Source organism: Cricetulus griseus, chromosome 2, assembly GCF_003668045.3.
Source record: "Cricetulus griseus strain 17A/GY chromosome 2, alternate assembly CriGri-PICRH-1.0, whole genome shotgun sequence".
Lineage (NCBI taxonomy): Eukaryota > Metazoa > Chordata > Mammalia > Rodentia > Cricetidae > Cricetulus > Cricetulus griseus.
In genome coordinates, this window is record NC_048595.1 from 403,097,637 (window position 1) to 403,125,434 (window position 27,798).

General features: G+C 43.2%; 1 protein-coding gene across 3 annotated transcripts; it reads left to right on the top strand.

The window, feature by feature from the left end:
• Positions 1-27,798, top strand: LOC100755639 (inositol polyphosphate 1-phosphatase). Of its 3 annotated transcripts, none has more exons than XM_027396844.2 (6): positions 1-416; positions 17,138-17,373; positions 20,008-20,068; positions 22,831-23,031; positions 25,361-25,535; positions 26,969-27,798. In XM_027396844.2, the coding sequence occupies exons 2-6, from the start codon at positions 17,170-17,172 to the stop codon at positions 27,519-27,521; spliced, it is 1,194 nt and encodes a 397-aa protein (XP_027252645.1). In that variant the 5' UTR covers positions 1-416; positions 17,138-17,169; the 3' UTR covers positions 27,522-27,798. The 3 variants fall into 3 exon arrangements, with proteins under 3 accessions (XP_027252645.1, XP_027252646.1, XP_027252647.1); XM_027396845.2 differs by having other exon boundaries at positions 1-299; XM_027396846.2 differs by lacking the exon at positions 1-416 and adding an exon at positions 16,128-16,241.

Below are 27,798 nucleotides of genomic sequence, written 5' to 3' on the forward strand. Positions count from 1 at the left end.
CACTGCGCCTTTCCACACCACCAGCCGAGGAAGAGAGAGGGCGGGGACCTGGCAGCAGCTAGGCTGCAAGACTGGGAGCCAGGAGAGCAGGGCGCCTCCCCGCCTTCGCTGCGGTGACCTCCGAGATCCTCCCAAGCGCTCGCCCTCCGGCTGCGTCCGCCCCAGGACTCCGGCGCCGAGTCCCGCGCGACCACCTCCTAGAGTTGGCACTCCCTTCCTCCTCGCTTGCCCCTCCTCCGCCTCTTCCGTTTCTCAGGGAAAAGCTGTAGCCTCCTTCTGGGCTCCACATCCCCGCTTAGGTAATCCTCTTTCCTGCTTACGCCACCCCTCCCCCGTGTCCCCGCGCCAGCGTCTCCTCCTCTGCGCATCTGGGTCCCGGCGAGCGGCGCGCGCTCCATCGCCTCCGGGGAGGGCAGGTGAGTCGGTCTCCGGGTGAAGGCTGCTGGCCTCCGCGGCTGGGCCTGCGAGGTCCTCGGCCACTGCAGCGAGGCTGCCCCGGCCTGGCCGTGGCCTCAGCGACAGAGCCTGAGTGGCCAGCCGGGAGGCTCCCTTGGCCCCTTTAGCTCTGCGGGAGCCGCCGCAAGAGATCCGCGCGGGAAGACAGAGTAGCAAGCAACTTTCTTCCCCCGCTTGATTCTTTTCAGTCCTCCCACTAGCTTCTAGGTTGAATGAGCTGATCTGAGAATGGTCAAAAGCAGAGGCCCAGATTCCACGTGTAGATGACATAGCTGTCAAGAAGTCAGGGAGCAGTTTAAGAGATGCTACTTCATCATGGGTTTACATTGACTGCCTCTAGAGACCCGTTGGATGAGTGTAAACAGACCGGGACTATATTTAGATAAATCTTCACCCCTTTGCTATATTTTAAAGTATGGCTGTGTGAGACGTGTCTAGGCAGCGGGTGTGGACAGCATGAGTGGGTGTCGCCTAAACATGTAACCTGACTTTGGCTGAAATCCCATAGACTGTCAGACGAGAGGTGTGAAAGAAAATCCAGGGAAAACACGTAAGCAAGCACAGTGTATACTTTGGAGATTTCCATCTTTAAAACCAGGACTGGATACGTGGAAGTCTGCCCACTGTGTGAGGGTGTTCACTTCCAAAGGACAGTGGCGTGAGGCCGTGGGTGCAGGCCACGCCACTTAGGTGCATGCACCCCATATGCGGAACAGAACCTTTTTTTTTTTTTTTTTTTTTTTTTTTTTTTTGGATCTTTACCCTTAATTCCCAGGTTCGATAAGTTGGTAAGACTTAGGTCCACTCCAGTCTAAGGCAGAAAACAGTCCCCTAAACTATGGCTGGCTGAACTAGCTGAATGACCTTAGTTAGCCAGGCCTCTGAAAGTAGACTAGAAGGGAAAATGCAAGCAACATTTTAACTCCTGCACACACCTGTTTGCTGTTGTATTAACTTACTTTATTTTTAAGAACTTTAATGCTACTTTTGAAGTTAGTTCTTAGTCATGATGTAAGTCACTGTATTTTTAAGGACTTTAATGCTACTTTTGAAGTTAGTTCTCAGTCATGATGTAAGTCATTATGTAAGACACGTAAAGCAAAAGCAAAAAAAAAAAAAAAAAAGACATGTAAAGCTACATGTTTTGAACAGAACAAATACCCCCTCTTAGCAAGTGTTTGAACTAAGCCACTGCTTGTTTGCTAACTGCACCCTAGAGTCATGCTCTGTAGTGTGACATTTGTTATTGTTGATTTAAATTACTATTCTTGCAGTAAAACTGTGCTTGGAGAGAAAATGCTAATTTCTTTTTAGACACAGAAGACCAATAAAACACAGGCAATAAAGGTAAATCATTATATAGGTATTGCCTTTATTTCAACCTTGAATAATATTAGAAAAACATGCTGTATTCTATTTTATGTTGTACTAAAACTGCTTCAAGGTTAAACATGTAATCAATTAAAAACAAACACCTTCAGTTTTAAAGGCAAGAATGGCATATATGAGAATTTCTAGGTGGGAGTCTTTGTAAATGTCCTTGTTAAAATACTTTCTCTGCCCTAATGAGGTCAGTAGGACTCAGCACTCATGCTTTTGCCTGGGGAAGTTTGGAAATAAAAGTTTTGTTTCCTGTTTCTCACAATTAGTGTGAAATCATGTTTCCTACGGTGTCTGTTTATTAACATGACCTGAGATAAGGGACAGGTAAGGGAATGAAGATAGTAAAAGGCTTGGGGGGGGCATAGCTCACTGCATAAAGTACTTCACATCCCCCAAACCCATACAAAAGATGGACAGGCATAGCTGTCCTCCAGTACTCCCAGCAATCAGGGCAGAGGTGGATCATCAGGACAGACTGGCTAGCTAGGTAGCTAGAGCCAGTTTCAGGTTCCGTGAGAGTGAAGCTACAATAAACTTCAGCTCTGGGCTTCTGCAGGCACACACGCCTGCATCTACAAACACTGGGCCATGCTTACACACACATGCACAAAAGGATACTTGGCTGCAACTTGGTAATATCATTCTATTATTTAGTTAGTAAGTTAGACAGGGTCTTATGTATCCCAGGCTGGCCTCAAACCCTGTGAGGCAGAGGATGACCTTTGATCTTCCTGTTTCCATCTCCATAGTGCTAGTATTACAGGCATGTGCCACCATACCAGGTTATTATGCAGTGCTGGGGATGGATCCCAGGGCCCCAGGCATGTTTGGCAAGTATTATACCATCTGAGCTGCATCCTCAGCCTACAGCATAGTACTTTCTAAGACATAATTTCAAAAATAAACTTAAAGTAGAAAACAATTATAGATTTTTTAAAAGGATAATAGGCAGTCTTGGAATCCACAGGTAAGAACTCAACTGTGGCTAAGGTGGATAGTTGTGTGATCTTTTAGCAATCTTCTATGTAAAATGTTCTTTAATAAAAGCTGTGGTTTTATTTGTGTGATGATGATACTCATTTAAGAAATCAGCACATCTCTTTCTTGTGGTGATTGAATACCTTTTGCTACAAGTGTATGTTCATAAACATATGTTTTGCAATTTGATTTCCATCGTGATGTATGTAATGGTAATCAAGTCTTTTGATATTAAAAAGTTTTTCCATTAATGGATTTTTTTTTTTTAAAAAAAAAAAAGATAATCTCATGTGCTGGAGAGCACTGAGGTCCTGAGTTCAATGCCCAGCAACCACATGGTGGCTCACAACCATTTGTAATGAGATCTGGTGCCCTCTTCTGGCCTGCAGGCATATATCTAGACAGAACACTGTATATATGATAAATAAATCTTTAAAAGGAATAAAAGACAGTCTCTTATAGTCCATGCTAGTCTCACATATGTAGCTGAGTCTGGCCATGACCTGATTCTGTTCCTCTCACCTCCTGAGTCCTAAGTCAAAAGTATGTGCCACTATGCCTATCTGGGGACCAAATCTATTGTTGTTATTTGTGTGTGTGGTTATATCTGTGTGTAAATTGTTTATGTGTGCTCATTCATGAAAACTAAAAGTTGACTTTGGCTGTCATCTTCAATTTCTCTTCACCTTAATTTTTGAGACAGGGTTTCACTGGACCTGGAACTCACAAATTCAATGACCCTAGCAAATATTGGGGTCCTTGACTCTCAGTGTCGGGAACTACAGGCAAGGTGGGCTTCTTAAGGGGTATCGAGGATTGGAATTCAGTTTCTCATGCTTGCACAACAAGCATGGTACTGAACCAGCCACCTCCCTGACCTCCTTGTTAAAGCATCTTTAATAAGGACTGAATCTTTAATTTAATTAGTAATCCATAGGAAAATACTGTGCCCATAATTTCTTTGGTGATCACATAGCAGATTTGTTACTTCTTCCTGATTAGACAAGGAAATCGGCATGCAGCTTTGAATAATTTATTTGTATCTTTTATTGAAATGACTTACCAACCTGTCTAAAACAGGAAAGAAAAAAACCTTTACTTACCATAAATATGGCTATTTAAATATAAAACCTAACAACATAGAATATTAATATCTAATTATTGAGGTTAATTACCACAATGGGGAATGTAGCAGGACTATTTTCCTTTCTATTCCTTCTCTTTCCTTTCTCTGTTCTTTCAAAGAAATTAATTGCACACTGGTTTTAACCTTAAAAAATAAATATTTTAAATCTCCTAAATTAATTATCTAGGTTTAAATTAATTTAGGTAACTTTACCAGTTGATATTTAAATATATGCTTTTTAAAAAAAGATTTATTTATTATGAATATAGTATTCAGTCTGCATGTATGCTTCCAGGCCAGAAGAGGGCACCAGATCTCATTACAGATGCTTGTGAGCCACCATGTGGGTGCTGGGAGTTGAACTCAGGACCTCTGGAAGAACAGTCAGTGCTCTTACCCTCTGAGCCATCTCCCCAGCCCTAAATGTATACTTTTAAAATGTAACAATGGTAGGCTTCCCATTAGTGTAAATGAGAATTACATTAACATCAAAGAAGGAAATTTAAATGATCAGATTTTAATTTTGCTTAAGGAAAACATAACTTGGTAAAAAGTGACCTAAGTTTAGTTTTCGTTATTAGCAGCTTACATGTTTTTAAAATTTTGTATGTGTATGAACATTTGCCTCCGTGTGTATATGTGTACCAGTGCTTGTCTGGCACCCAGGGAGGCCACAGGAGGATGTCAGAGCCCCTGGAACTGGAGCTACAGACAGTTGTGAGCCATGTGGAGGCTGTGAATCAAACCCTCTCCTCTAGAAGCACAGCCAGCTCTCCCAACCATGGAGACATCTCTGCAGACCATCTCCCCAGCCCGGTTAGCAGCCTTTCCAGTGAGGATTTGAACTCACCCCGTCTCAATTCCTCAGAATGTACAGGACTGTGCACAACCCCAATTTGTTCTGGGAATGGTTAAAAGCCTGTTTTAAAAATATGAGTGATTGTAAGCCTCATTAATAGAAAAGTGGTGAAATAAAAATAAGAATGGGATCCGGAAGGTAAATATTGACCAGCTTATGGTTAAAGATCGACAGAAATGCCAGAGTGCTAACTCAGTTTGTTTAGCTATTTCTGTGACTTTAATGAGCCGTGCATATTGTTTACAGCTTTGAGCTTTTTTTTTCTTTTTATTATTATTATTATTATTATTATTATTATTATTATTATTAATTCAAGTTAGGGAACAGGCTTGTTTCACATGTAATTCCCCTCTCCCTCTCCCTCCCCTCACCCCCATTCCTTCTCCCCCACCTCCAACCTACCCCCCACCCCATCCACCCACCACTCTCCAGGCAGGGTAGGGCCCCCAACCGGGGCTCCACCAAGTCCACCAAATCTTCCTGTGATGGGCCTAGGTCCCTCCCCATGTGTTCAGAGACAGAGTGCATCCCTTCAAGTGGGATGGGCTCTCGAAGTTCCCCACACATACCAGGGCAAAATGCCAGTCCACCTCCGGAGGCTCCCAGGAGTGCAGGGGCCTCCCCATTGGCATCCATGATCAGGGGGCTGGATTAGTCCCGTACTGGCCTCCCAAAGAGCGTCTGGGGTCGATATGGTTTCCCTTTTTCAGGCCAACTGTTTCTGTGGGTTTCTCCAACCTGGGACAGACCCCTTCATTCTTCATTCCTCCCTCTCTTCAACTAGGTTCCAGATTTCAGCTCAGTGTATTTTTGTGGATGTCTGTCTCTGCTTCCATCAGCCACTGGATGAGGACTCTGGTCTGGTCTGTGATGAGTCGGAGCAGCTTTGAGCTTTTTAGATCAATCATATTATAAATACCCTTTTATCAGTTCCTTTTCGTTTAAGGGCAAATGTTACATCTGGAATTCTGTATTGCTCTCTTCCATATCCTGAAACATCTGTTAAAAACAAGCACCCACTTCTGGGAAGTGAGAGAGCAAATAGCATGGCAGGAGCTGCCAGGTGAAGCCTAGCAATGGCACCTTGGTGCCTAACACAATTCTTGATCTATAAGGACCTGTAGCTCTGGGGAGGGTTGCTTGAGGTCTTACTTATTTCTAAGGGAAGAAGTCATCTTCATCATCTAGGGAACTCTTTGAAGCATTCTTTCAACTTACTGTCTCATAGTTCTAAGGTTTGAATAATATAATGAATAATCCTTTCCAGATTCAGTTCTAGAAAAATCCCTCAACCACGTTTATCTCTAATGGAATGAATGTTAGTCAATGCTGACAACTCCCATTGTGGGTCTGGGGGTGTTATCCTGCTTGGAAGGCATTAACAGCCTTGGAGAGAGGACCATGGTGCTCCAGGAAGTGCGATGGTAAGGAGCTCCCTGTCTCTTATTGTCCACCCAAACCAGGGAATATAACATGCAATCTATTAAAAATCAACGTAATTGCAAAATAAACATCAAGACATGTAACAATCACACACACACACACACACACACACACACACACACACACGCACGCACGCGCGCGCGCGCGCGCGCGCGCGAGCGCACAGTCTTATTGGGTCAACCAGGCTTGCCTCCAACTCACAGAAATCTGCCTACCTCTGTCTCCTGAGTGCTGGGATTAAATGTGTGCATCACCATTTCCAGCTCCCAAATAATTTTTAAGCCCTTATCCCAACCTTTTTTTTTTTTAAAAAAACAAAACTCAGTCGACAAATATTTATTATGTTTTTTAGGTAGATGATGAACGTCAAACACATTTGAGATAGGCATACCTGTGGACATGTGATTTTGTTTTGTAAACTATATCATTTCAGCCATTTTCTTATATGAATTTCGGCATCAAGTACATTCACAACATCATGTAATCATCAGCACTGCCCATTAAATAAAACCTATTAAATAACAGTCCTCTGTTATCCTCTTCTTCCAGCATGGTAACCATCATTTTCTTTGCTGCTATGAGCATCACTATTATAGGTACCTCATGTAAGCGGAATTATCTAACTTAGCATAGTATCTCCAAGGTTTGTCCACATGGCAGCATGTATTTGGATTTCATTCCTATGTAAGGCTGAATGATATTCTCCTACTTCTTTTATACAGAAAGTAGCTATAATGATCAAGGGAGTTTTGAATTGGAACAGACTATAGACACCATCCCTTCCAACCAGCTTTTCTGATATTTTCCTTTTTTATGTTCACAAAAATAAAGCCAACAAGTTCTCTCCAACCTAAACCATATGGTCATGGGCATGTAGTCAATAGGTAAAGGGCAAGGCAAATTGGGTTAATATAGCAGGGTATCCCCTAGCATCCTCTCCATACCACCATCCCCCTTTTTGTAGAAGCAGGGCCCTCCCTGGGGAACCATGGTCCTCACTCCAGAGCTGTAAACGCCTTCTTAATGGAATGCACATTCTATATCTTCAAGATACATGCTAGGATTTGTAGGCATTGACTAACCTTTGCTGTGGCCTAAACTGGGGCTTTTTCTACTACACATTTGAGTGGTCTATATTGACAGTAAGAACAAGTGCTGAATGAGTTGGTACTTCCAAATAGTATTGGAAGAGTTCAGAAGGAAAGATAAGTTGACTTGAGAACCTTCTTTGGTGACCAAGAATGCCACAGCCACATCCAGAAAGAACTATTCAAAGTAGACTTGAAGACCAGTGGGTGTCATGGTTTCATTGTCACTTTGACACTCCTGGGAAGAGGGAACCACAGTTGAGGGAGTGCCATTATCAGATTGTCTTGTAGGCATTTTTGTGGGACATTTTATTGCTAATTGATGTAGGAGAGCCCAGCCACAGTGGGCAGTACCATCCTTGGACAGGTGGGTCTGGGCCCCAAAAGGAAGATGGCCAAACAGGCCAGAAACAGCAAGCTCAACAGTGTTTCTCCATGGTCTCTGCTTTAGTTCCTGCCCTGAGCTCTTGCCCTGTTTCCCCTGATGATTGATTCATATCTGAAATAAACCCTCCCTTCTCAAGTTGCTTTTGATCAACATTTCATCACAGTAAAAGAGAAGCAAACTAGAGCGAGAATCTAGATTTGATTAACAACAGTCCAAACTAGAAGTTAAGCCAGTGGCTCATGCCTGTAATTCCAGCACTGGGGAGGTTGCAGTCATTCATCCCCACTGTTGTGTGAATGGGCTATAGTTGGCTTCATTTTATTACTAGTGGTTACTTGAGTTATTGCCAGTGTTGGTGAATACTCTTGAAGATATATTTTAATGCATATGTGCATACATTGTTTGGTATATGTGAACAAGGGTGATTGCTGGATCACGGATTAACAATTACACTGAAGAATGTTAACATTCTGCAAACCACAGTGGCTTTCCAGGCAGTTGCACCAGCTTCATTCATGACACCACTGTGTCAGACATCATTACTCCATGTCTTCACCCAGGTGCAGGCATTCTCCGTCTTTTTAATGTAAGCAGTCCCACTGGACATGTAGTGGTACCCTGTTGAGATTTTAAGTTTTATCTGTCCTAACTACCTTCAGGGTAGACTTTCTCACCTGTTTATTAACCATTTGTGGGGGATTTTGGATCTCTTTTATGAGATGCTTATCCAATCTTACTGAAAAAAAAAATTCTAAGAGTGGTACAAATTAAAGGGGTCAGAGAAAGAGAGGGAAGCGTGTGAACCAGGGCAGACAGCATATGAAAATCTATGATGTTCCCAGAGCACAGAGGCAGTGGACAAGAAGTCAGAAATCTATGGCTGAAAGGTCAACTTATTCAGAGCCTGTGACATAGAGACAGTGATATTATCCAGGTCACAGCACAGACAGTCCCATTCTGTAATGTTTGCTCCCAAGAAGTCTTGGATGGCTAAATGTCAGAACATTCAAGCAGGAAGACATTTTAGTTTCCAGTAAACTTAAAGGCAGGATTACAAGTCTCGGTTTCTGGTAAAGCTGTTTGTTCAGTTTCCTCTGGGCCAGGTGATCAGGAGGGCACTCTAGCATCTCCAGGGGCATCAGTACAGTGAATGTTAGCAAGTTGTACACAAGACTAAGCCCTGTCCCAAATTCTGGGGGACTGGATTCTGTTCTCCTGTCCCGTTTTTAGTTTTTAAGTATTTATTTTGTATGTATCCACGTTTGGCCCACATGTATATGGATGGGCACCACGTGCATGCCTGGTGCCTGTGAAGGTCAGAGAGGGCATCAGATTCCTCAGAATTATGGATGTTTGGTTGTAAGCCACCACTGTGGGTGCTGAGAACCATTGAGCCATTTCTCTGGCCCTTTCCTTCCTCCTTTGCCAGAACAGCCTCCAATCATTAAGTCTCAAAGACAGCTAAAGGAGAGGCACAACAGAGGCCACTTAACACAATAGCAGTGTGAGCTAAGAAGAGGCAAGGCCACATCTTGGTACTCATCACCTTAGGGGGACTCCTGGATACCGCATGGCTTGAGAGAGATCACAGCAAACACTTTGTAAAAACACCCACATACTGCATGGGTGCCAAGCCTTTCCTCCTCCAGCCATAGCTGTCTGTGAAGCAGGGCTGCCATACAGTGGGGTCAAACCGACACTGCTCAGGAGGTGGTTAAATGACCGACTAGGGTGTAAGTGGTGGGGGTCGGGGAGGCAGACGGTGTGTAAGGGCACAGACATGGCCTCTGAAGACTCAGATTATCTGCCAGAAGGAGGGGGGTGGCAACAGAAATGCTGAGCTACTCAGCTATTTGTGAGAAAGCCTGTAGGGGACAGTGTAAGCCATGCCTGCTAGAGCTGGCTACAGGTGTGCCTTACCTTGCCTGTCAGGGCTTTGTCAAGGTGAGGTCAGGATGACTCATGATAGGGTTTTAAGGGGCTGCAAGGCACATGGGAGCCCCTTCTCTCTGGCCTCCCTGCCTTGCTGCCCCTGGCATGTTCTGGCTTGCGTTTGGCTGGTGTTTACCCAATAAAAGATATCTTAACCTTATAGGCTACGAATAATCTAGTATCAAGAGCCTACTGTTTTATTGAGGGCCCCCAGCTGTCTTGTGCTTCTATCACTGTGGACAACAGAAGGGCAGGCTGGGTCTTCTGGAAAGAGCAGACCTGGACCCTAGAATCCGAGTCCCCTGACAAAATGTCCCCTTCATAGAAAAGTGTCTCTCCCAGGCCAACCTCAGATGGTCTGACATGAGGCCAAAGTTGCCACACAGCCTCCAGGAGCCAGAGTTCCACCCATACGCCCAGAAACTGAAACCATCAGCTCTGGCCTACATAAAGGGACTTTATTCTGGGTTGTTCACAGCCTTACAAAGAGTTCCCAGGCTTTGGGATTTAATGAACTAGTACATTTTAAATGAAGGTTTCAGTGACCCACATAGCTGGCCAGCCTCATACTTTCTCAAGGAAGGACATATGAGTGTGGTGTCTGTGCAATCGGATTTGATAGTGAGAGCTGCCATTTATTTTCTACTGTGTGCAGGCTCTGTGCTACTGCCTTTCCAGATAACCTCATATGCTCTTCAGACAGCACTGCCAGGTAAGTTTTGTCCTCCAGTTGCAGATGAGAGCCTCAGAGAGGCTGAGTAAATTTCCTGATGCCACACAGCTGAACTAGGTTTAGCAACCCAGGTCAGATTGATTGCAAAGCCTGTGCCTTTCATATTATATTGCTCATTGCCTCTTAAATACCTATAAACTATCCTGCTTATATTATTTTTCTTTTCATACGGGGGATCAAAGTCAAGAGATCACACATGCTAGGCACATGTTCAACGGCTGAGCTACATCCCTAGCCCCAAGTCTGATTTTTAAACTGCTGCTTTGGTTTTCTTTTGAGACAGGGTTTCATGTAGCCCAGGTTGGCCTTGAACTCACCTTGAACAATGCCCCTTTCCCCAGTTTTTCTACTCCTACCTTCTGAGTGTTCGTTAGGTTATTATTATTTTTTTGACTGTCCTACTTTATTTTTTTCCAATTTTTTTTTAATTAGACTTGAAAATGTCCCCAAAGCCAGAGTCTCTAATTCTATGTGACATTGTGACACAATTTTATGGCTGTATCTATTTACACACATATATGTGTCGATATATATGTATTACACGAGTGTGGTTTAGTCTGAGGTGATGAAGATTGAAGGCTGTCTTGCTGAGAAGTGGCCCAGTGGGTCATGACAAACCAAGGCTATGAAGAAGCTGCTGCAGCAGCACTCACTGTGCTGATAGTGGGCTGGCTGCTAGAGTAACAGCTAGTGGGAAATTTGTCTCACAGAAGTAAACTTCTTGACCACATAAACAAAGAAGACAATCTATCCCATTTTTACTATTCAGCCAGAAGACAGAGGACAAAGGGATGGGTTGTGCTGGCCACTCTCAGGAGAGGTGTTGAAGGCTGGGCTGCATTCCTCCAGCATGGCAGTACTGAGGCTGCGACTCCAGTACCTCCGGACTGTGACTGTGTGTGGTCTAACACCTCTACCCACCCTCATGCCTGGGTTCAATCAAACATGAGTGGGAAATAGTTGACAAAATGTGTTCATGGGTTGAACACACACCACCATTTCCCTATCATGTCCTAATGCAGAACACCTATTTATAAGGCATTTATAGTGAGCTACTGCAAGGCATGGTCAGGCACACCTGTAGCCAGCCCTTAGGGGGCATGGTTACGGTGTCTCCCTACAAGCTACATACCATGAGTAACCCAGAGCTGATTTAAAGCTCGGGGATGTGTGTGGGTTCTCTGCAGATACTGAGCCATTTTACATGAAAAATTGAGGATACATGTATTTTGGTGTCTGTGGAGAGCCTAGAGCCAAGTCCCTAAGAACTCTGAGAAATGACTGGAGGAAGGACCTCCATTGAGGTCACATGGTGTGTTGTGGAATATTATTTTAAGATGTGTTACATTTATGCTGTGGAATATTTGCTTAATGATGCAAAGATATGTTGCATTATTCTATATTGCATTTGTTTAACTCTGTGAAGCTGTGTTACTTTGCCTTTCTGAAACACCTGATTGGTCTAATAAAGAACTCAACAGCCAATAGCAAGGCAGGAAAGGATAGGCAGGACTGGCAGGCAGAGAGAATAAATAGGAGGAGAACTCTGAGAGGAAGGGGAAGCAAGAGAAGATCTAGGAGCGAGAGAAGGAAGAGGACTCAATGGGCCAGCCACCCAGCAAGCCACACAGTAGGAAGTAAAGAAAAAAAAATACAGAAATACAAGAAAGTTAAAAGCCCAGAGGCAAAAGATCGATGAGGTAAGTTAGGAAATGCTGGCTATAAACAAACCAAATTCAGGCGGGGCATTCATAAGTAAGAATAAACCTCCATGTGATTTATTTGGGAGCTGGGTGGCGAGCTCCCAAAAGAGCCAGAATAAAACCTCAACAACATGGGTGGGTCCTAATCCAGCCTGACTGAGTGCTTATAAGAAGAGGGAGCTATGCCAGAGTTACATGCCCACCAAGGAGAGGCCAGGTGAGGACCCAGACAGGCCATCTGCCAACCTCTGGTTGGTGAGAAAATAAGTTTCTGACCTGGAGGCCACCCAGTCTTAAACAGGAAATGAATACAAGAAGAATTAGGTATCTGGGGCTGGAGAGATGGCTCAGAGGTTCAGCGTACTGGCTGTTCTTCCAGAGGTCCTGAGTTCAATCCCCAGCAACCATCTGGTGGCTCACAACCATTTGTAATGAGATATGGTACCCTCTTCTGGCTATCAAGCACACATGCAGGCAGAACACTGTATACATAATAAATAAATAAATCTTAAAAAAAAGAATTAGGTATCTGTTATGATCCAAGCTGATCTGGCCCCATCACCGGTGTCATGCAGCTGGGTAAGAGAGACATCACTGGATTGTGAACATGTATCTTACTAGTGAGCACTTCACAGTGAGTATGAACACCAGCTTTTTTTCACTAGTTCATGAGAAAAGACATTTCTGAGAGTAAAGGGAAACCGACTGTCAATTAAATAGTGACATGGCTCAAATTGAGTTCAAGGCTAGCCTGACTCAAAATCCAAGGACCAGGAATATGGCTTAGCGTAGAATACTTACCTGGCTTGCTCAGGGCTTTACTTTCTAATGTGTATTTGAGTGTGTACGCTCACGTACACACACACACACACACACACCTAAAAATAAAAACACCACTACCTACAACAAACTTTGCCTAACCCTGCACATGAGTCATCTTCCCTATAAGGTTCCACTAAGATTCCTACACCATGTGCCAAAAGCGGGACCAAATAAAGTGTAAGGTAAATAATGGTTGTATAAACTCAATTAGCTTTTTAAAGTGATTGAAAGATAATTTCCATAGAAAACTGAAGAAATTGTGTGCTGGTGTTGCCCCTGGTTCTTTTCATAACAACTTGCCTCAAGTGTTCAGGTAAGGATAAAGTGCCTGAGGCAATTCTCTTACCTGCATGAATGAGCTCAAGATAAATGGACAGAGATAAGGAAGGAGCTCACAGAGGCCAACAAGGGTGACTTTGGGGGAAGAGATGAGATTTCCCACCAGAAAGTAGTAGGTCAGCTAGCTAATTATAAACTTGTTCATTGAGACAAGGGGCTTTCTATATTGTCCCAGATGGCCTCAAACCCCTAGGCTTACTGCCTCCATGTCCCAAAAAGCAAGGACTACAAACTTGCAACACTGCCAGAGATTTAGAAAGTCTTTGTATGTATGCTTTGGGAGGTGGTTTTCTAGGGACCCTGGGACCCAGAGAAAGGGAATGAGCCGGAGAAGTGCTATGTTGGTTAGGCTGGCTGGAGAAAAATCTCAACTGGAACTGGGCAAGGAACCCAGAACCACCTGGAGCCTGGCAAAATGTGACGAGTGGTTTCTTGGGCCAGAAGAAAAAGAGGCTAAGGTTGATGAAGGGTGACTGAGGCCCTGAAAACCCAGGTGCGGTACTGTGAATTTCTAGAGCCCACCCTGCTGTGTATCACAGTTCACAGCTGAAAGTTCTTTCTTCTTGGCCAGCTCCTGTACTTACTAAGTAACACCTGCTCAGGTAGGGAAAATGACCACTAGCTACAGTAAGCCAGGACTAGACCTCTGGGTTTTTAGAGGCAAGGGTGCCAAGCTTACCCAGCAGTGTAACTGGTATAGGGTTTTCTTTTAGGATTAAAAGGAGGGGAGGGCATTGGTTTTAAAGTCATTGAATGTGATAAACAATTGATGTGTATCTGCTCAAGTTCAAAGTGAACTTTATGTCCCCGTGCTGCTTCTAAATAAGAAGGACCGTAGGTACTGTTGGTTCATTGACTCTTTCCTCTTACAATAATGCAGAACGTTTGCTAATAAAAGTTGTGGTCACTGAATTTATATTCTTGTGGCTCTTGAGTTATAGTGAAATATTCTGTATGTGTTTTATTATTTACTATTTGTGACATGATTTCTGAGTTTAAGTGGGTTTGCTATACGAATGCTGCTTTTATTGATGTATAGGTCCACATCAAAGTAAAGTGAATCTGCTAACAGGATTGAGTATGGGAATAAAGCCTTGTAAGATACTGTGGTTGCTTGAGTTTCTGTTTGTATTAGCATATAGATCCATGAAGTTTTGTTATTATTGTAGGTACATTTTGCTTGGACCATTCCATCAAGGAGCCTAGGAATTCTTATAGATTCATTTTTAGTTTCTTTAAATGTCATTTATTAGGTGGACTTCGTGGTACAGGTCTGCAATCCCAGCTACTTGGGAGTCTGAGGTGAGAAGATCAGAAGTACAAGGTCAGCCTGGACTATATATCCAGTTGAAGACTAGCATGGGCAAGTTAGCATGACCTGCATCACATATCAAAAAGTTAGGGCTAGGGAGAAAGCTCAATATAAAACATTTGGCTAGCAAGTGCAAGACCTCAAGGTTCAGTCACCAGTCACATATTTCCAACACTCAAAACACTAAATAATATCATTTCTTATAGAATTATAATGTATAACATAAATTGTATGTGCTACATATTTACTGTAGAATATTTGATTATGGAAAAATCAAACTAAGTCATCCACAATTACTCTATAAATTGACTACCTTAAAAGCATGACCTATTAGTCCCCCCAAATTAATAACATAATGATATATGTGTGTAGATAGATATAGATATAGTCATAGGTCATTTTGTACTTAATATTATAGCATTCATTTTTTTCCTTATTAATCATCCCCCAAAAGCATTATTTACAGGCCACACAGTGTTCTTACATTTTACCAATATTTAAGGTTTTGGGGGTTAGGAATGATAAGATGTTCAGTAAAGTGTTCACAAGCCTGTGGACTTGCATTTGCTCCCCAGCCCTCATAGGTCAGCACTCAGGGTCATCCTCAGATGCATAGCAAGTGTGAGGCAGCCTGGACAATGTGAGAAGCGTGCTGTAGAATAACCCTCTGTACACTGTGGGACTATGTGTTGCTATGATTGGTTTAATAAAAAAAGGTGACTGGCCAATAGCTGAACAGGATAAAGTTAGGCAGGAAAGCCAAACTGAGAATGATTGGATGAGGAAGGGTAGAGTTAGAGGAGTCGCCGGTAGGCACAGAGTGTGCCACAACATGGGCACACCTACTGAAAAAAGCCACATGTCAAAGCATAGAATGAAATGTGGGCTCATTTAAGTGTAAGAGCTAGCTAGTAACAAGCCTGAGCTATTGGCTGAGCATTTTTAATTAATATTACTTACGCCTCTGAGTGATTATTTGAGAGTGGCTATGGGACAAGGAAACTCAGCCTACAAACCTGCCTCAAAAGAAAAGTTAAAGTCTGTCTTACGTTTTATAACTTTAGTCCACCTTGCATAAAACTGTTTTAATTCTCATTTTCTTACCATAGATTAAGCTAAGAAAGAGATTTGCTAACTGGTGAGAGGGGGTCATGGGTGGGGATTTGCTGCAGCTATGTCAGCAGCTCCTTGGGAGCTGTATTTCCAGGACCAGTGTCATCCTGCTGACCTCCAGAGATGACCACCAAAGGTAAAAGAAATAGAAAATTGAGAAGGGATGTCTCATTGTTTTATTCACCTTTCCTTCATTTCTGTTGAGGAGGTATTTCCTCAAGAGGTGAACCATAAGGAAAAAAAAATGTGAGCAAATTTAAGACACACTGGCTGTAACAGTTTGCCACACCCCTGCATCAGCATCTTCATGGCTGAGTGAGTTCTCAGCTGCAAGCTTCTTTTAATAGAGGAAACTGTTGTGACAATAAAGAACCCTAGTGTTGTGTATGAGCAATTCCGAGCCCCACCTTTCAGCCTTGTGTAACCCTGTAGAAGTTACTCAACCCACTAAGCTTCATTCCGGAACTGTAACACAGGGCAGATGATCATCACAGCAGTTCTCTCTCAATGGAAGCGGGCGACTCACACTTGAATAAGACACTGTTGCTAAGTGAAAGCATTTCAAGGCAGGTCCAGTAGAAAGACATTGGCAGCTGGGTGTGGCAGCTTTAATCCTAGCACGTAGGAGGCAGGTGGGAGGCAGAAGAATCTCTAAATTTAAGGCTAGCCTGGTCTACAGGGCAGCCAGGGCTACAGATAGATAGATAGATAGATAGATAGATAGATAGATAGATAGATAGATAGATAGATAGATAGAGATGTGTGTGTGTGAGAGAGAGAGAAAGAGAGAGAGAGGGAGGGAGGGAGAGGGAGAGAGAGAGGGAGGAGAGAGAGAGAGATATGCATAGTACATGGCTCTTAGAACCCAGAACTTCTTGAGTCCTGGCAAGTTGAAAGTTTCCCCTCATGTTGTTGTGCAGGCTGCTACTTGGTGGAGGCTGGCACGCGTCACTGGAATGTTTTTAGTGGAGTTGGCTGTGATGTGCTTCATGCTGTAGCCAAAGAGTGGCTGCAGAGTCCTGCAGGACATAGTGCTTGCTGCTCTGCCACTGACCACATGGAGGTAGCAGTGTGAATGTCACCCCTCACCCTTCCCACAGAGACGGTGCTGTTCCAGTCACACAATTATGCGAAACAAGAATCTGACTTTCCTTTTACAATGATGTGACACTTTGTCTCCCTAGGGCTCTGGAATATAGATTCTTATTCAAAGATTCTTTTCCTTTCACTGAAAATTCAGTTCTTTGGATAATGGGCTCTTCTTGAGAGTGTAATTATTTTGCAAGATTTGAGAAATAAGTTTTGGTATTTAGATTGTAACTCCTGTCTTTTAAGCTGAAAATGTGGTATTCACTAGCGGGTCAGCCATGCTGACAGGTTGCTGCCAGCCTGGTGTTAGTGGGAGAGGCACCCCGACTCCACTCTGAACTGCTTTCTCTTTCACATTCTTATGCATTTCCAGCCGAGAGCCAGAGGGTGGGTGAGGCTTCAGAAATGTCAGACATCCTCAAGGAACTGCTCCGTGTCTCCGAGAAGGCTGCTAACATCGCCCGGGCATGCCGGCAGCAGGAAACCCTATTCCAGCTGCTCATCCAGGAGAAGAAAGATGAGGAGAAAAACAAGAAGTTTGCAACAGATTTCAAGACCCTGGCGGATGTGCTGGTGCAGGAAGTTATAAAACAGAACATGGAGAATAAGGTAAGAGGTCAGGGCCAAAGTGGCTGTGAGACTCTTGCCTCCGAGGCTCTGTTCCCTTCGCAATAAACAGCAGGCCTTATTACTGAGCCTCAGAATATCTTGGACTCAAACAAACATCTTTTGGCCCTTATTTTTATTACAGTATTAAGAAAATGGTCTTTGCAGTAAACCAAATGAGGTATAGAAAAACAAACAAAATGAGGACACTCAGAATTCTAACATGAGTACATAGTATTGACTCTTATTTATTGATGAGTTTCTTGTTAATAAGTAATGTTCTCTGTGACAGAGCACAACAATCAAGGTCTCTCCCAAGCCCACTGTTAGACAGAATCTACATGCTGCCGAGGATTTCTGAAGTCTCTTTGTTCACCACCTGTCTCACTGGCTTTAGCTTGTTAGTCCCAGCTTATCAACTTAACCATTTGTCTAATGCTTGCCTTGGTTATGGGTTTGGAAGTGGGTAAAGTCTCCCTTTATTGTACTAGAAATATATGGTCATGATAGACAGTGACAGTGATTCTCTGTGTGGAAATGACTAGTAAAAGCCAATATTCTGAACTGGTAACAGTAATACCAGCAGAAACATACAAGTGCTTACTGTGTACCCGGCTTTATGAATTCTAACTTGTGAACCCTGTAACAATTTTGTACATAAAAGCTGCTATTCCAGTGTGAATTGGGTGTCAGAGAGCTTGAATATGCCCAAAATTACGCAGCACAGCATGACAGCTCGAGTTCTTGAACATGGGAAATGGTTCTCAAGTTTGTGACATTGGGGGTTCTGTTGCCTTTTATATGATTCCTCCTCTTCCCCCTTTTTTTAATTTGGAAGGATGGAACTTTATGACAGAAGAAAAACCACTTTAATATTTTTAATGAATGTTTAGATTTGAGGACCGCTTTAGAGTCAAGTAAAATCTTGACCACAGGCATGAGAAGAGAATAAATAAATTACATAAAATCTCTACAGACTATATATTTTTTTTCATGACCTTTACTACCTGGCTTTGGCAAGCTAAATGAAGGAAGCTTGTTTTCTGTTGTTGCTGATGGAGACAGTTGGATGCAAGGGCCAACTAAGCAAATGGATTGGATATGTTTCTATCACTTTTATGGGTTAATATGTGCCCCTCCCCCCCAGCATTAGAACAAGCCCAGGCAATTGTTCATGAAGTAATGCCAGAATTTATGAAACAAATACTTTCCATTTGAGCTGCTTTAGGTTTTATTCCAGGTCCCCTCTGTCTGCATTCCTTTAAACAGCTCTGTAAACAGGTGTGGTGACTGGTGACCAGGCAGATTGCCAGCCCCTGTAGGTCCCCTTCTGTTTTGCAAAAGAGAAAGAAGAATAGCAGGTGGCATGGCCATTAGGAGGGTTTGAGCATCTGGGGCTGCACAAGTTCAAGTATGTGAAGCAGTTCCTTTCCTGAAACAACAGGAGTATTGGAGTCAGCACATATTTTGAGAAAAACTGTCTTTTGAGGGTCAGGAGTGAAATGTATTTATCTGAACACCGATAATGGAGATGTAAGAAAAGTCCCACTTACGACCTGCTCACTCTGTGTTGATGCTTATGTCACTCATAGGTTACTGTAGTGGTCTCTGTGTTGATGCTTATGTCACAGGTCACTGCGGGATTCTCTGTGTTGATGCTTATGTCACAGGTCACTGCAGGATTCTCTGTGTTGATGCTTACATCACAGGTCACTGCAGGATTCTCTGTGTTGATGCTTACGTCATAGTCATAGGTCACTACAGGATTATTTGTTGATGCTTACATCACAAGTCACTGCAGGATTCTCTGTGTTGATTATGTCACATGTCATTACAGTAGTCTCTGTGTTGACAAATCATAGGTCACTATAGTATTTCTCTCTCTCTCTCTCTCTCTCTCTCTCTCTCTCTCTCTCTCTCTGTCACCTTCTAGTCTGAAAGCTAATGACACACCTCACAGGTACAGAGATGTACCTGAAAATGGAAATAAAAATCTAAGATTTCCTTCTAGTCTCTTTTTCCACCTAGGGACTGGAGAGATGGCTCAGTGGTTAAGAGCACTGGCTGTTGTTCTTCAGAGGACCTGAGCTGGCTGCTCACAACTGTTTACCATAGTATCTGATGCCCTCTCCTGGTGTGTAGACCAGACAAAGTAAATATATATATATATATATATATATATATATATATATATATATATTATATATTATTTATATATATTATAAATAAAAGTTTTAAAAAATGAAATTATTTTTGGAACATAGCTAATAACACCAGTGAACTTTCACAGGCTGCTGTGTAGGAGCAAATATATGTTGCCAGTCTTGTAGCTCTCCCATCCTGTGGCTTTCCCATCCTGTGGCTCTCCTGCAGAAAGCTGACATGAAAGATTCCATGATATTAGCCATGGAATTAGGCTTTCTAGACTGGCAAAGGAAAAGGAAAATATTAGAAAGCTAAGAACAGAAGCAAGCTGACTTCATTTTCTATGCTCAAGCTGACTCCTACTATGAACGTTTTTTGAGTTTTGAATCTAACTTATACTCATGGAACTCTCTTCAGAACTGATTGCGGGGTGGGGTTTGTTTGTTTGTTTGTTTGTTTGTTTGTTTGTTTTTCAAACTGTGACTCATTCAGTTTCCAGGCTTGGGGAAAAAAATTTTGGGAGAAGAATCCAATGAGTTTACAAATGATTTGGGTAAGTATAAGAATCTTAATGTGTTTTGTAACTTATCATAATATTCTAATTCCTAACTCAGAACATAAATGAATCCTAGGAAGCTGTTAGTATAAACAGAAGAACACACTTAATTGTGATGCTTGCTTTAGGCTCTCTACCTCAGAATATGATGACATTTAAGTTAGAGAGGTGAGGTGGTTTCTTGGAATATTTAAGCAGTCCATGCATCATTCTAAATTGAAATCTTTAGGATTTTAATGATTGTGGCCTAGCCTTTGGGAAATTTCTACAGCCTTTCGACAATCTAATGTGGTCCTGCCCCAGAAAGATGTTCATCTACATAGCTAAGCAGACCATGTCTGGGCAGGGATTTAAGCCCATCTGCGGACATGCTGAACTCTAGAGCTCTTGGCTAAGAGTATATCAGATACCTCAGTGTTACGATAAATCTTTCCGTCAAAAGCCACTTGAGCCCCACTGCCATTTGTGAGCTTTACGCCAGCCACCTGCCTGAGTTAAGCCCAAATGAATACACAGAAACATGTATTAGGTTTAAATCTGCTTGGCCAATGACTAGGATTCTCATCTGGTGGATCACATTGTGCCACTGGAGCAGGAGCAGAGGGGAAAAAAGGGATGCTTCCTGTTTCTCCTTTGCTTAAATATGAGTCTCTTTGCTATGTCACTTCCTGCCTGGATCACCACTTCTCTACTACATTTCCCAGAATCCTCTTTGTCTCCTAGTCCCGTCTAACTTGCTGTCTCATTGGCCAAACAGTATTTTATTTAACAATCAATAAGATAAACATACACAGTACATTCCCCATCACCTCAGTTCTGAAAGAAAGCATGATGTTACTCCAGTCCCCTCTGCATTTCATCTCAGAACCTCTGTAAAGGCAGTTGGATTAACTAGCAGTTTCCATGTTGTACCAAGTTTTTAATTTTATTTTGTTGTTCTGTTTGAGGTGGGACCTTGCTGTGTTGTATAGGCTGGTCTCAAACTCTTGACACAAGCCTTCTTCTCACCTCAACTCCCAGAATAGCTGAGACTACAGGCATAAACCATTCCCCTAGCTTTTTTAAATATACATTTCTATGTATATAAAAGTTTTTATAAATTTCTATGACTCCCAGAGAGAAGACAGAAATCTTATTTAAACTACTGAAAGTTAAAATAACTATTATGATTAACTCACCACGATACACTCTTAATTTACAATCCTACATTTGACTATTTCATAAACAGTTAATTTAAAGCTTCATTTGTCTAGAATTAAAGAGGTAAAAAGTGTCCCACATTTATTTTCCTGTCTACAAAAGGACAGAGAAACAGGAGGACAGGAGTGAGGCTGCAGTACCAATTGGGACTCCACTGGGGCAGGGTCACAGCAGGAATTTGGACCTCCCTCTAAGTGTGATGTAGACTATTGGGCTAGCTTACACACAGGGGTCACGTGACTTACTCATTTGAATGGTTCTTGGTTTTTAGTAAGCTGGAAGTAGCATGCATATTTCAGTGACTGTGACTTGGTGGCTCAGAATCACTGCTGTGGGCTGCAGATGCAGCTCTACCATGGAATACCTGCTCGGCATTCCCGGAGACCCGGGGCTGAATCCCCAGCACCAAAACACAAGCAAAAAGTCAGAGTTCTTGCTATGATAGATTCCCACTGGGCCTTGAGCTGTGCTCATCCTATCATGCATGACCTGAGGCTTTTCTGAAAATTCAGTTATATCCAGGTGGTGCTTGAAGTGTTTCCAACAAGCTCCCAGCTTCTACTGGTTGGAACTGCTCAAGTGGGTAGAAACATGGATCTGTATACCTAATTTTTTCTTTAAAAAGATCTCAATAAATAGCTCAGGCTGGCCTTGAACTCAAGCTTCCTCCTGAGTGTTGGGATTATAAGGTATCTCACACTCACCTTAACTGTCACTCTTTACTGTTCGTCTGTGGTGCCTTTGCTACTGTGGAGACAGGTTCATGTGGCCCACCCTGGCCTGCCACTTGATATGTAAGCCCAGGCTGGACTTAAAGTCCTAATTTTCTGGCATCCATCTCCCAAGTGGTATGTGCCCCTGGCTGACTCTGCCTCCTTCCCAGCCCCTTCTTTCTCTTCTTTGGATGCTGGCTGCCCACCCAGGGGCCTGAGATGGGAATGCAGCTGTCTTCTTCACTCTGCTTCTACTGCAGAGGTGGGTTGCTCACATCCGGCTCCCACTGGCTATCACAGAGGAAAGTTTTTGTCTGTCATTTTGAGCTACTAAGTTATATTGCATTCAAAGATTACTATGTTTCATCTGATACTGTTGAGCATAAACAATATTTTTTAGTAAAAGCAGTATTACAGAAGGAAGTAGAAGCATTTCTCCATGTGGGTAAAACCTATGTCTTTTTCAGTAATGTTCAGACATGGACAGAGCAACCCTATGCACATGAAAAGTCAAAAGGCAAAATTAAGTAACAGAATATTTATTGAAGGCTGAAGGATTTCAATATATATGGAGCTTCTTGAATGCAAAACTTTGCCCTTGTAGACATTTTTCTGGAACCTAAGCTCTCCACTGAGTGGAGGAAGGCACGGAGCCACTGCACCCACTCTTTGTAAAGTGCTGCAGGTGACCTGGCAGTCAGCAGGGTTTTGGAACCACTACTGTGGACATCCACCTAACCTAAAAGCTCGGCTCAGCTGCCCATGCCCCCTCCCTGCTCCTCTACCCCCTACTGTCAGTTCTCCCCTGAACTTTCAAGAATCAGGGGCTCCAATTTCTCTTTCTAGGAGAAAAGATCACTGTAGAACTGCAGTCCACGGAGGAGGAAACAGCAGAACTGCTCAGCAGAGTCCTTAATGGCAACATGCTGGCATCCGAAGCATTGGCTAAGGTGGTGCACCAGGATGTGGACCTAACTGACCCCTCTCTGGAGGCCCTGGAGATCAGCATCCCGCAGGACATTCTGGGAATTTGGGTGGATCCCATCGGTGAGTGTGGGACTGCTCTGGGTGTACATCCTCCTTTGTTCTTACTCAGTGTTTTTGAAGGGTCAGGGCAAGAAATAGAAATGATTAGAACAGTAGTCTAGATCTCCTGGAATGTTTATTATTATTATTATTATTATTATTATTATTATTATTATTATTAGAGAATTCCATATATGTGTACAATGGAATATGATCATACCCCCCAACTCCTCCCAGAGCTCCCAAATGTGCTCCTCTCCTAATTTCATGTCTTCTTTTTTTTTAAAACTCATTAAGTCCAATTAGTGTTGCCCAGTCAGGTGCTGGAGCATGGACTGGAACATGGGAGCCTACACCCATACACAAAGAGTTGTATCCCTCCCCCAGTCACTCCTCAGAAGCCATCCCCAATGTGTGCTGGAAGTCTGGCTACCTTGATTTCATGAAGGTCTTATAGAGGAACCACTGCTACTGGGAGTTTGAGTACAATAGTCATGTCGTGTCCAAAGAAGTTATTTTTTATTATTTGTCTTTATTTTATGTATATGGATGCACATACCCCCATATACTATGTGTGTGCAGAGCCTTTGGAGGCCAGAGAGGTCATCAGATACACTCTGGAACTGGAGTTACAGATGATCCCCCCCCTCTCTCTCTCTCTCTCTCTCTCTCTCTCTCTCTCTCACACACACACACACACACACACACACACACACACACACACACACACACGAACTGAAAGACCCTGGTGGCTCAGACCCCCAGGATCTCTGCCCAGGACCACAGCGACCCCAATCACCAGGCAGAGGTGAAAACTTGATGCAAACAGCACGAGGCTTTATTGTAGTTGTTTAACGAACTAACCCCATGTCTGGCCTTTCATCCACCCACCATGGCGGATGGCTGGGGAAAGAGACCCCAAGAAACCTTGGGACAAAGATCTTATAGGACAGAATAAGGGGAGTGTCTAGGGGTACGCACAGTCTCAGGATTAGTGTGCCTCCAGGCTTGGAGGACTTGCCCTGTGTTGATTGGTCAATTGGTTGTTATGGCCTATAGGACTTCCCAGGGTGGTTGCTATGCTCTGCATGCCATTGCTGTGCACTTGTCTGTAAAGCACACCCAGAGCTGTAAAGCGTAGCACCACCAGCTAACTTCTGATTGGTTCCTTGCCACGAGGCAGGCATCTGACCTCCTAGTGACCAAGGCAAGGTCAGGGAAGCACGTGTTAGACTGTTATGGCTGCCGAAATGGGGAGCTGGTCCCTTTAGAACTAATTGGTCTTGAAATGACAGCGATGCACACCACATAGAGAGCTCAGCTCTAACAGACTCTTGCCATCTGTGAGTACAGACTAGATCTTCAGATTTTAAAACACCAAACCAAGACCTGTTTTTAAGGGACAGTTGCTAACTTTAAATCATTGGCTACTCATTTATTTAGTCAAGAGTCAACCATGGTCAAGCAAAGCAACTGAATATCTTGGGCAACTTGCAAGCTGACATAGAGCTTACCAAGTTTTTGTCCTTTTTTGTGGTAGAATTTTAATTGCAGTGCATGCTTTAAAATGTAGCCCTTTCCTCAACAGCACTGTCAATAAAAAGTCCTAAGACTAAAGTCTCTACCATGTGCCTGGTAAATTCTGTTGAACATAACTGGTAGCAGACATTATTCTGAGCCAGACAACTCTGGCCCTAGTGTGCCATGTGTATTTTAAGGGTGTGTGTATGTGCTCTTGCTCACATGCACACTAGGGCCAGAGTTATCATGTGCCTTTCTCATTCCTTTTCCACCTAACCTGAAATTCACCAATTCTGTTAGACTGGTTGTGCAGCAACCCCCAGTGATCCTCTTGTCTCTGCCTCCCTGACACTGGGGTATTTAAATGTGATCCACTTTGCCTGACATCTTCCAAGGGTGCTGTGAATCCAAACTCAAGTCCTCATGCCTTTGAGGCGAGTAATTTAGCCAGTGCATCACCTCCCCAGCCCTGACTGCCTTTGAAGCTTTATTATGTATGCAGGGTGCTGTGCTAGATTCCATAGGACTGTGACCAAGTCCATGCCTTCAAGAGTTCTCATGTTTACAAGGCAGAGGCAGGGAGATCTCCAGTTAGAGACCCGCCTGTGCTAACAGAAACCCTGTCTCAAGACAACAATTTTTTTTAAAAAGTTCTCATTCACTGAATGAAATATAAGCATGATACATGAGAGTTCAACTGATTTCACCCAAAGGTGAAATCTGATTGGTGACTAAATTAGAAGGGGAACTTACACAGGACAAAGATCCTAGATACATTCACTGCTACCTTCTAACCAATATGTCCCTGTACATATGTTTCATTTTTCAGATTCAACCTATCAGTATATTAAAGGTTCTGCCAACGTGAAGTCCAACCAAGGAGTTTTCCCCAATGGGCTTCAGTGTGTGACCATTTTAATTGGCGTCTATGACATACAGACAGGCATGCCCCTGATGGGAGTCATCAACCAGCCTTTTGTGTCTCAAAACCTAACTACTCTAAGGTAAAAGATGGACATTTTCAGTCTTGATCATCCAGCCTCAGCCTTGCTTGTTAGGATTGTCACTCCACATGGTGTTCCTGTGACTGGATTCTGTGGGGAATTCCCGTTGTTGGTCCACAGGGCTGCATTGAAATGCATTCTCTCTTCACTAATGGATTTGACACAGTTTTCTTTGGGTTTAAGTGCACATTGATACTTTCAAAGAAATGAATACTGACTTGGAGAATTCATGGCTTTGCATTTGAGATATATATCAATCCTATACCTGTTTCTAAAATCCACTCAAAACCACACATACAGATCAGTGCTCAACACTGTCTTCTGATTCACTGAAACAGGGTGGATGCCACCACTATATTGCCAGATGACTATCTGTATTACGTTAGAAGAAATACAGAACCAATGTGCAAACTACTCAGTGGAATGATTGACAGATGTGGTCAGGGTTGACTCTTAACTCCTGCCAAATGCTGCCAGTATCGGTGCCTTCCTGCTGTTCCCACTCCTTTCTGCTGACCCATGATCACAGCCTGGAGAGTGGCCAGGGAGCTCTGTGCTGGGAGGCTGACACCCAGGCCTGAGGGGTTTGAGCAGAGTCAGCCCCTTTTCCTTTTCATTGAAGTAACTTGCAGCTTCCATTGCATAGAACTGCCTGTATTCGGTACTTCAGATATGCTCCTTGAGTTAAATGTTTAAGCCTCTGGAATTTTCCTCTACTTCAGTTTCCTTCAAACCAAATATGTTTTGGTAATGTTGTAAAAGGTCATTAAAACATGTAAGCCCAGCACTCCAGAGACACAAGAGGATGCCAAGGCCAGCTTGGGGGAGGGGGAGGTCATAGATCAGAGGTGAACTTCTGCATTTGAAGCAGGTTCCACCACTTAAAGATCCAGGCAGCCTTAGCAAGTTACTTGCTTTCTCTACGACTCACCTCTCATCTGTAAATAGAGTACCTGACAGGAGGATGAGTGGATCAACAAAGTTGTTATTACTGTTGTTGCCAAAAATAACACAAGTCCATCTTACTTGGTGTTAGAAGCCAAAGTGGAGCTAGTGACTCAAAATACAAAGGAGTAAGTCAGTGACAGGAGGCCTGTGGGGGTTTTGCAGGTCCCTTTGAGACTTTGGATGACAAAAGCAGGATTGAGCTTTGGCATTGTTTTTAGAGGTCAGAAATACCATCAGTGCTTTAGTGTTATCTCAGTTAGGTATGATAGTGAAGTAAACTATCAGTGCTTCCATCACAATAACAGGCAGCTGCATGCTTGCAGCCACTGAGAATTAATTAGTAGCTTGTTGTTTGTTCATTTATAGGCTCAGGAACATTAAAACTCATTTTGATCTGAGGCATTGTACATTTTTCATATCCTTATACTTGAAATCAGCACAAATAAAACAAAGGTGATAATCACCAACTGAACTGTTTCCTGCAGGTGGAAGGGACAGTACTACTGGGGCCTTTCTTACATGGGGACCAACATCCATTCCCTGCAGTTCTCCATCCCTAAAGGGAACAACAGTGAAACCCACACTGAAAACTCGGACCTGGAGTTCTCCCGCCCTTTTTCTGCAGTCATCAGTACAAGTGAAAAAGAGACCATCAAAGCCGCGATGTCACGAATATGTGAAGGTGGTGTCTTCTCTGCGGCTGGGGCTGGCTACAAGAGCCTCTGTGTAGTGCAAGGCCTGGTTGACATTTACATCTTCTCAGAGGACACCACATACAAGTGGGACTCCTGTGCTGCTCATGCCATTCTAAGGGCCATGGGCGGGGGCATTGTAGACATGAAAGAATGCTTGGCAAGAAGTCCCGAATCAGGGCTGGACTTGCCACAGCTGCTGTATCACATGGAGAACAAAGGTGCTTCCGGGGTGGATCTCTGGGCCAACAAGGGAGGACTGATTGCGTATAGGTCCAGGAATCGGCTGGACACCTTTCTGAGCTGCCTCACCCAAAACCTCGGGCCTTTGAAGACACAAACATAGGACTCTGACTGCAACTCGCCCTTAAGCCGAACTGAACCCCTTCCTGTTATCGCTATCTTTCAAAGATAGTTTTGTCTTGTTGGTTAACGTTCATCTTCCTCTTTTGAGGAACATCTTCTCATTATGTGTTCATAATGTTAATTTCAGTAAATTAATTATGTTCATGTAACAACTAAGTTGGTATATGATATTCTTATAGTGAGCATTGTTCTTTGTTCTGTTAATATTACTTGTGGAAGGAACCCTTCAATAAAATACCAAGGGAAGAGTAAAAATA

Bases quoted from the DNA above. Each gene is read 5' to 3' on its own strand.
- LOC100755639 (XM_027396844.2), top strand. From the start codon at position 17,170: ATGTCAGACATCCTCAAGGAACTGCTCCGTGTCTCCGAGAAGGCTGCT. The intron at 20,069-22,830 runs GTAAGTATAAGA...TTCTCTTTCTAG, and splicing joins TGAGTTTACAAATGATTTGG to GAGAAAAGATCACTGTAGAA. The intron at 25,536-26,968 runs GTAAAAGATGGA...TGTTTCCTGCAG, and splicing joins CAAAACCTAACTACTCTAAG to GTGGAAGGGACAGTACTACT.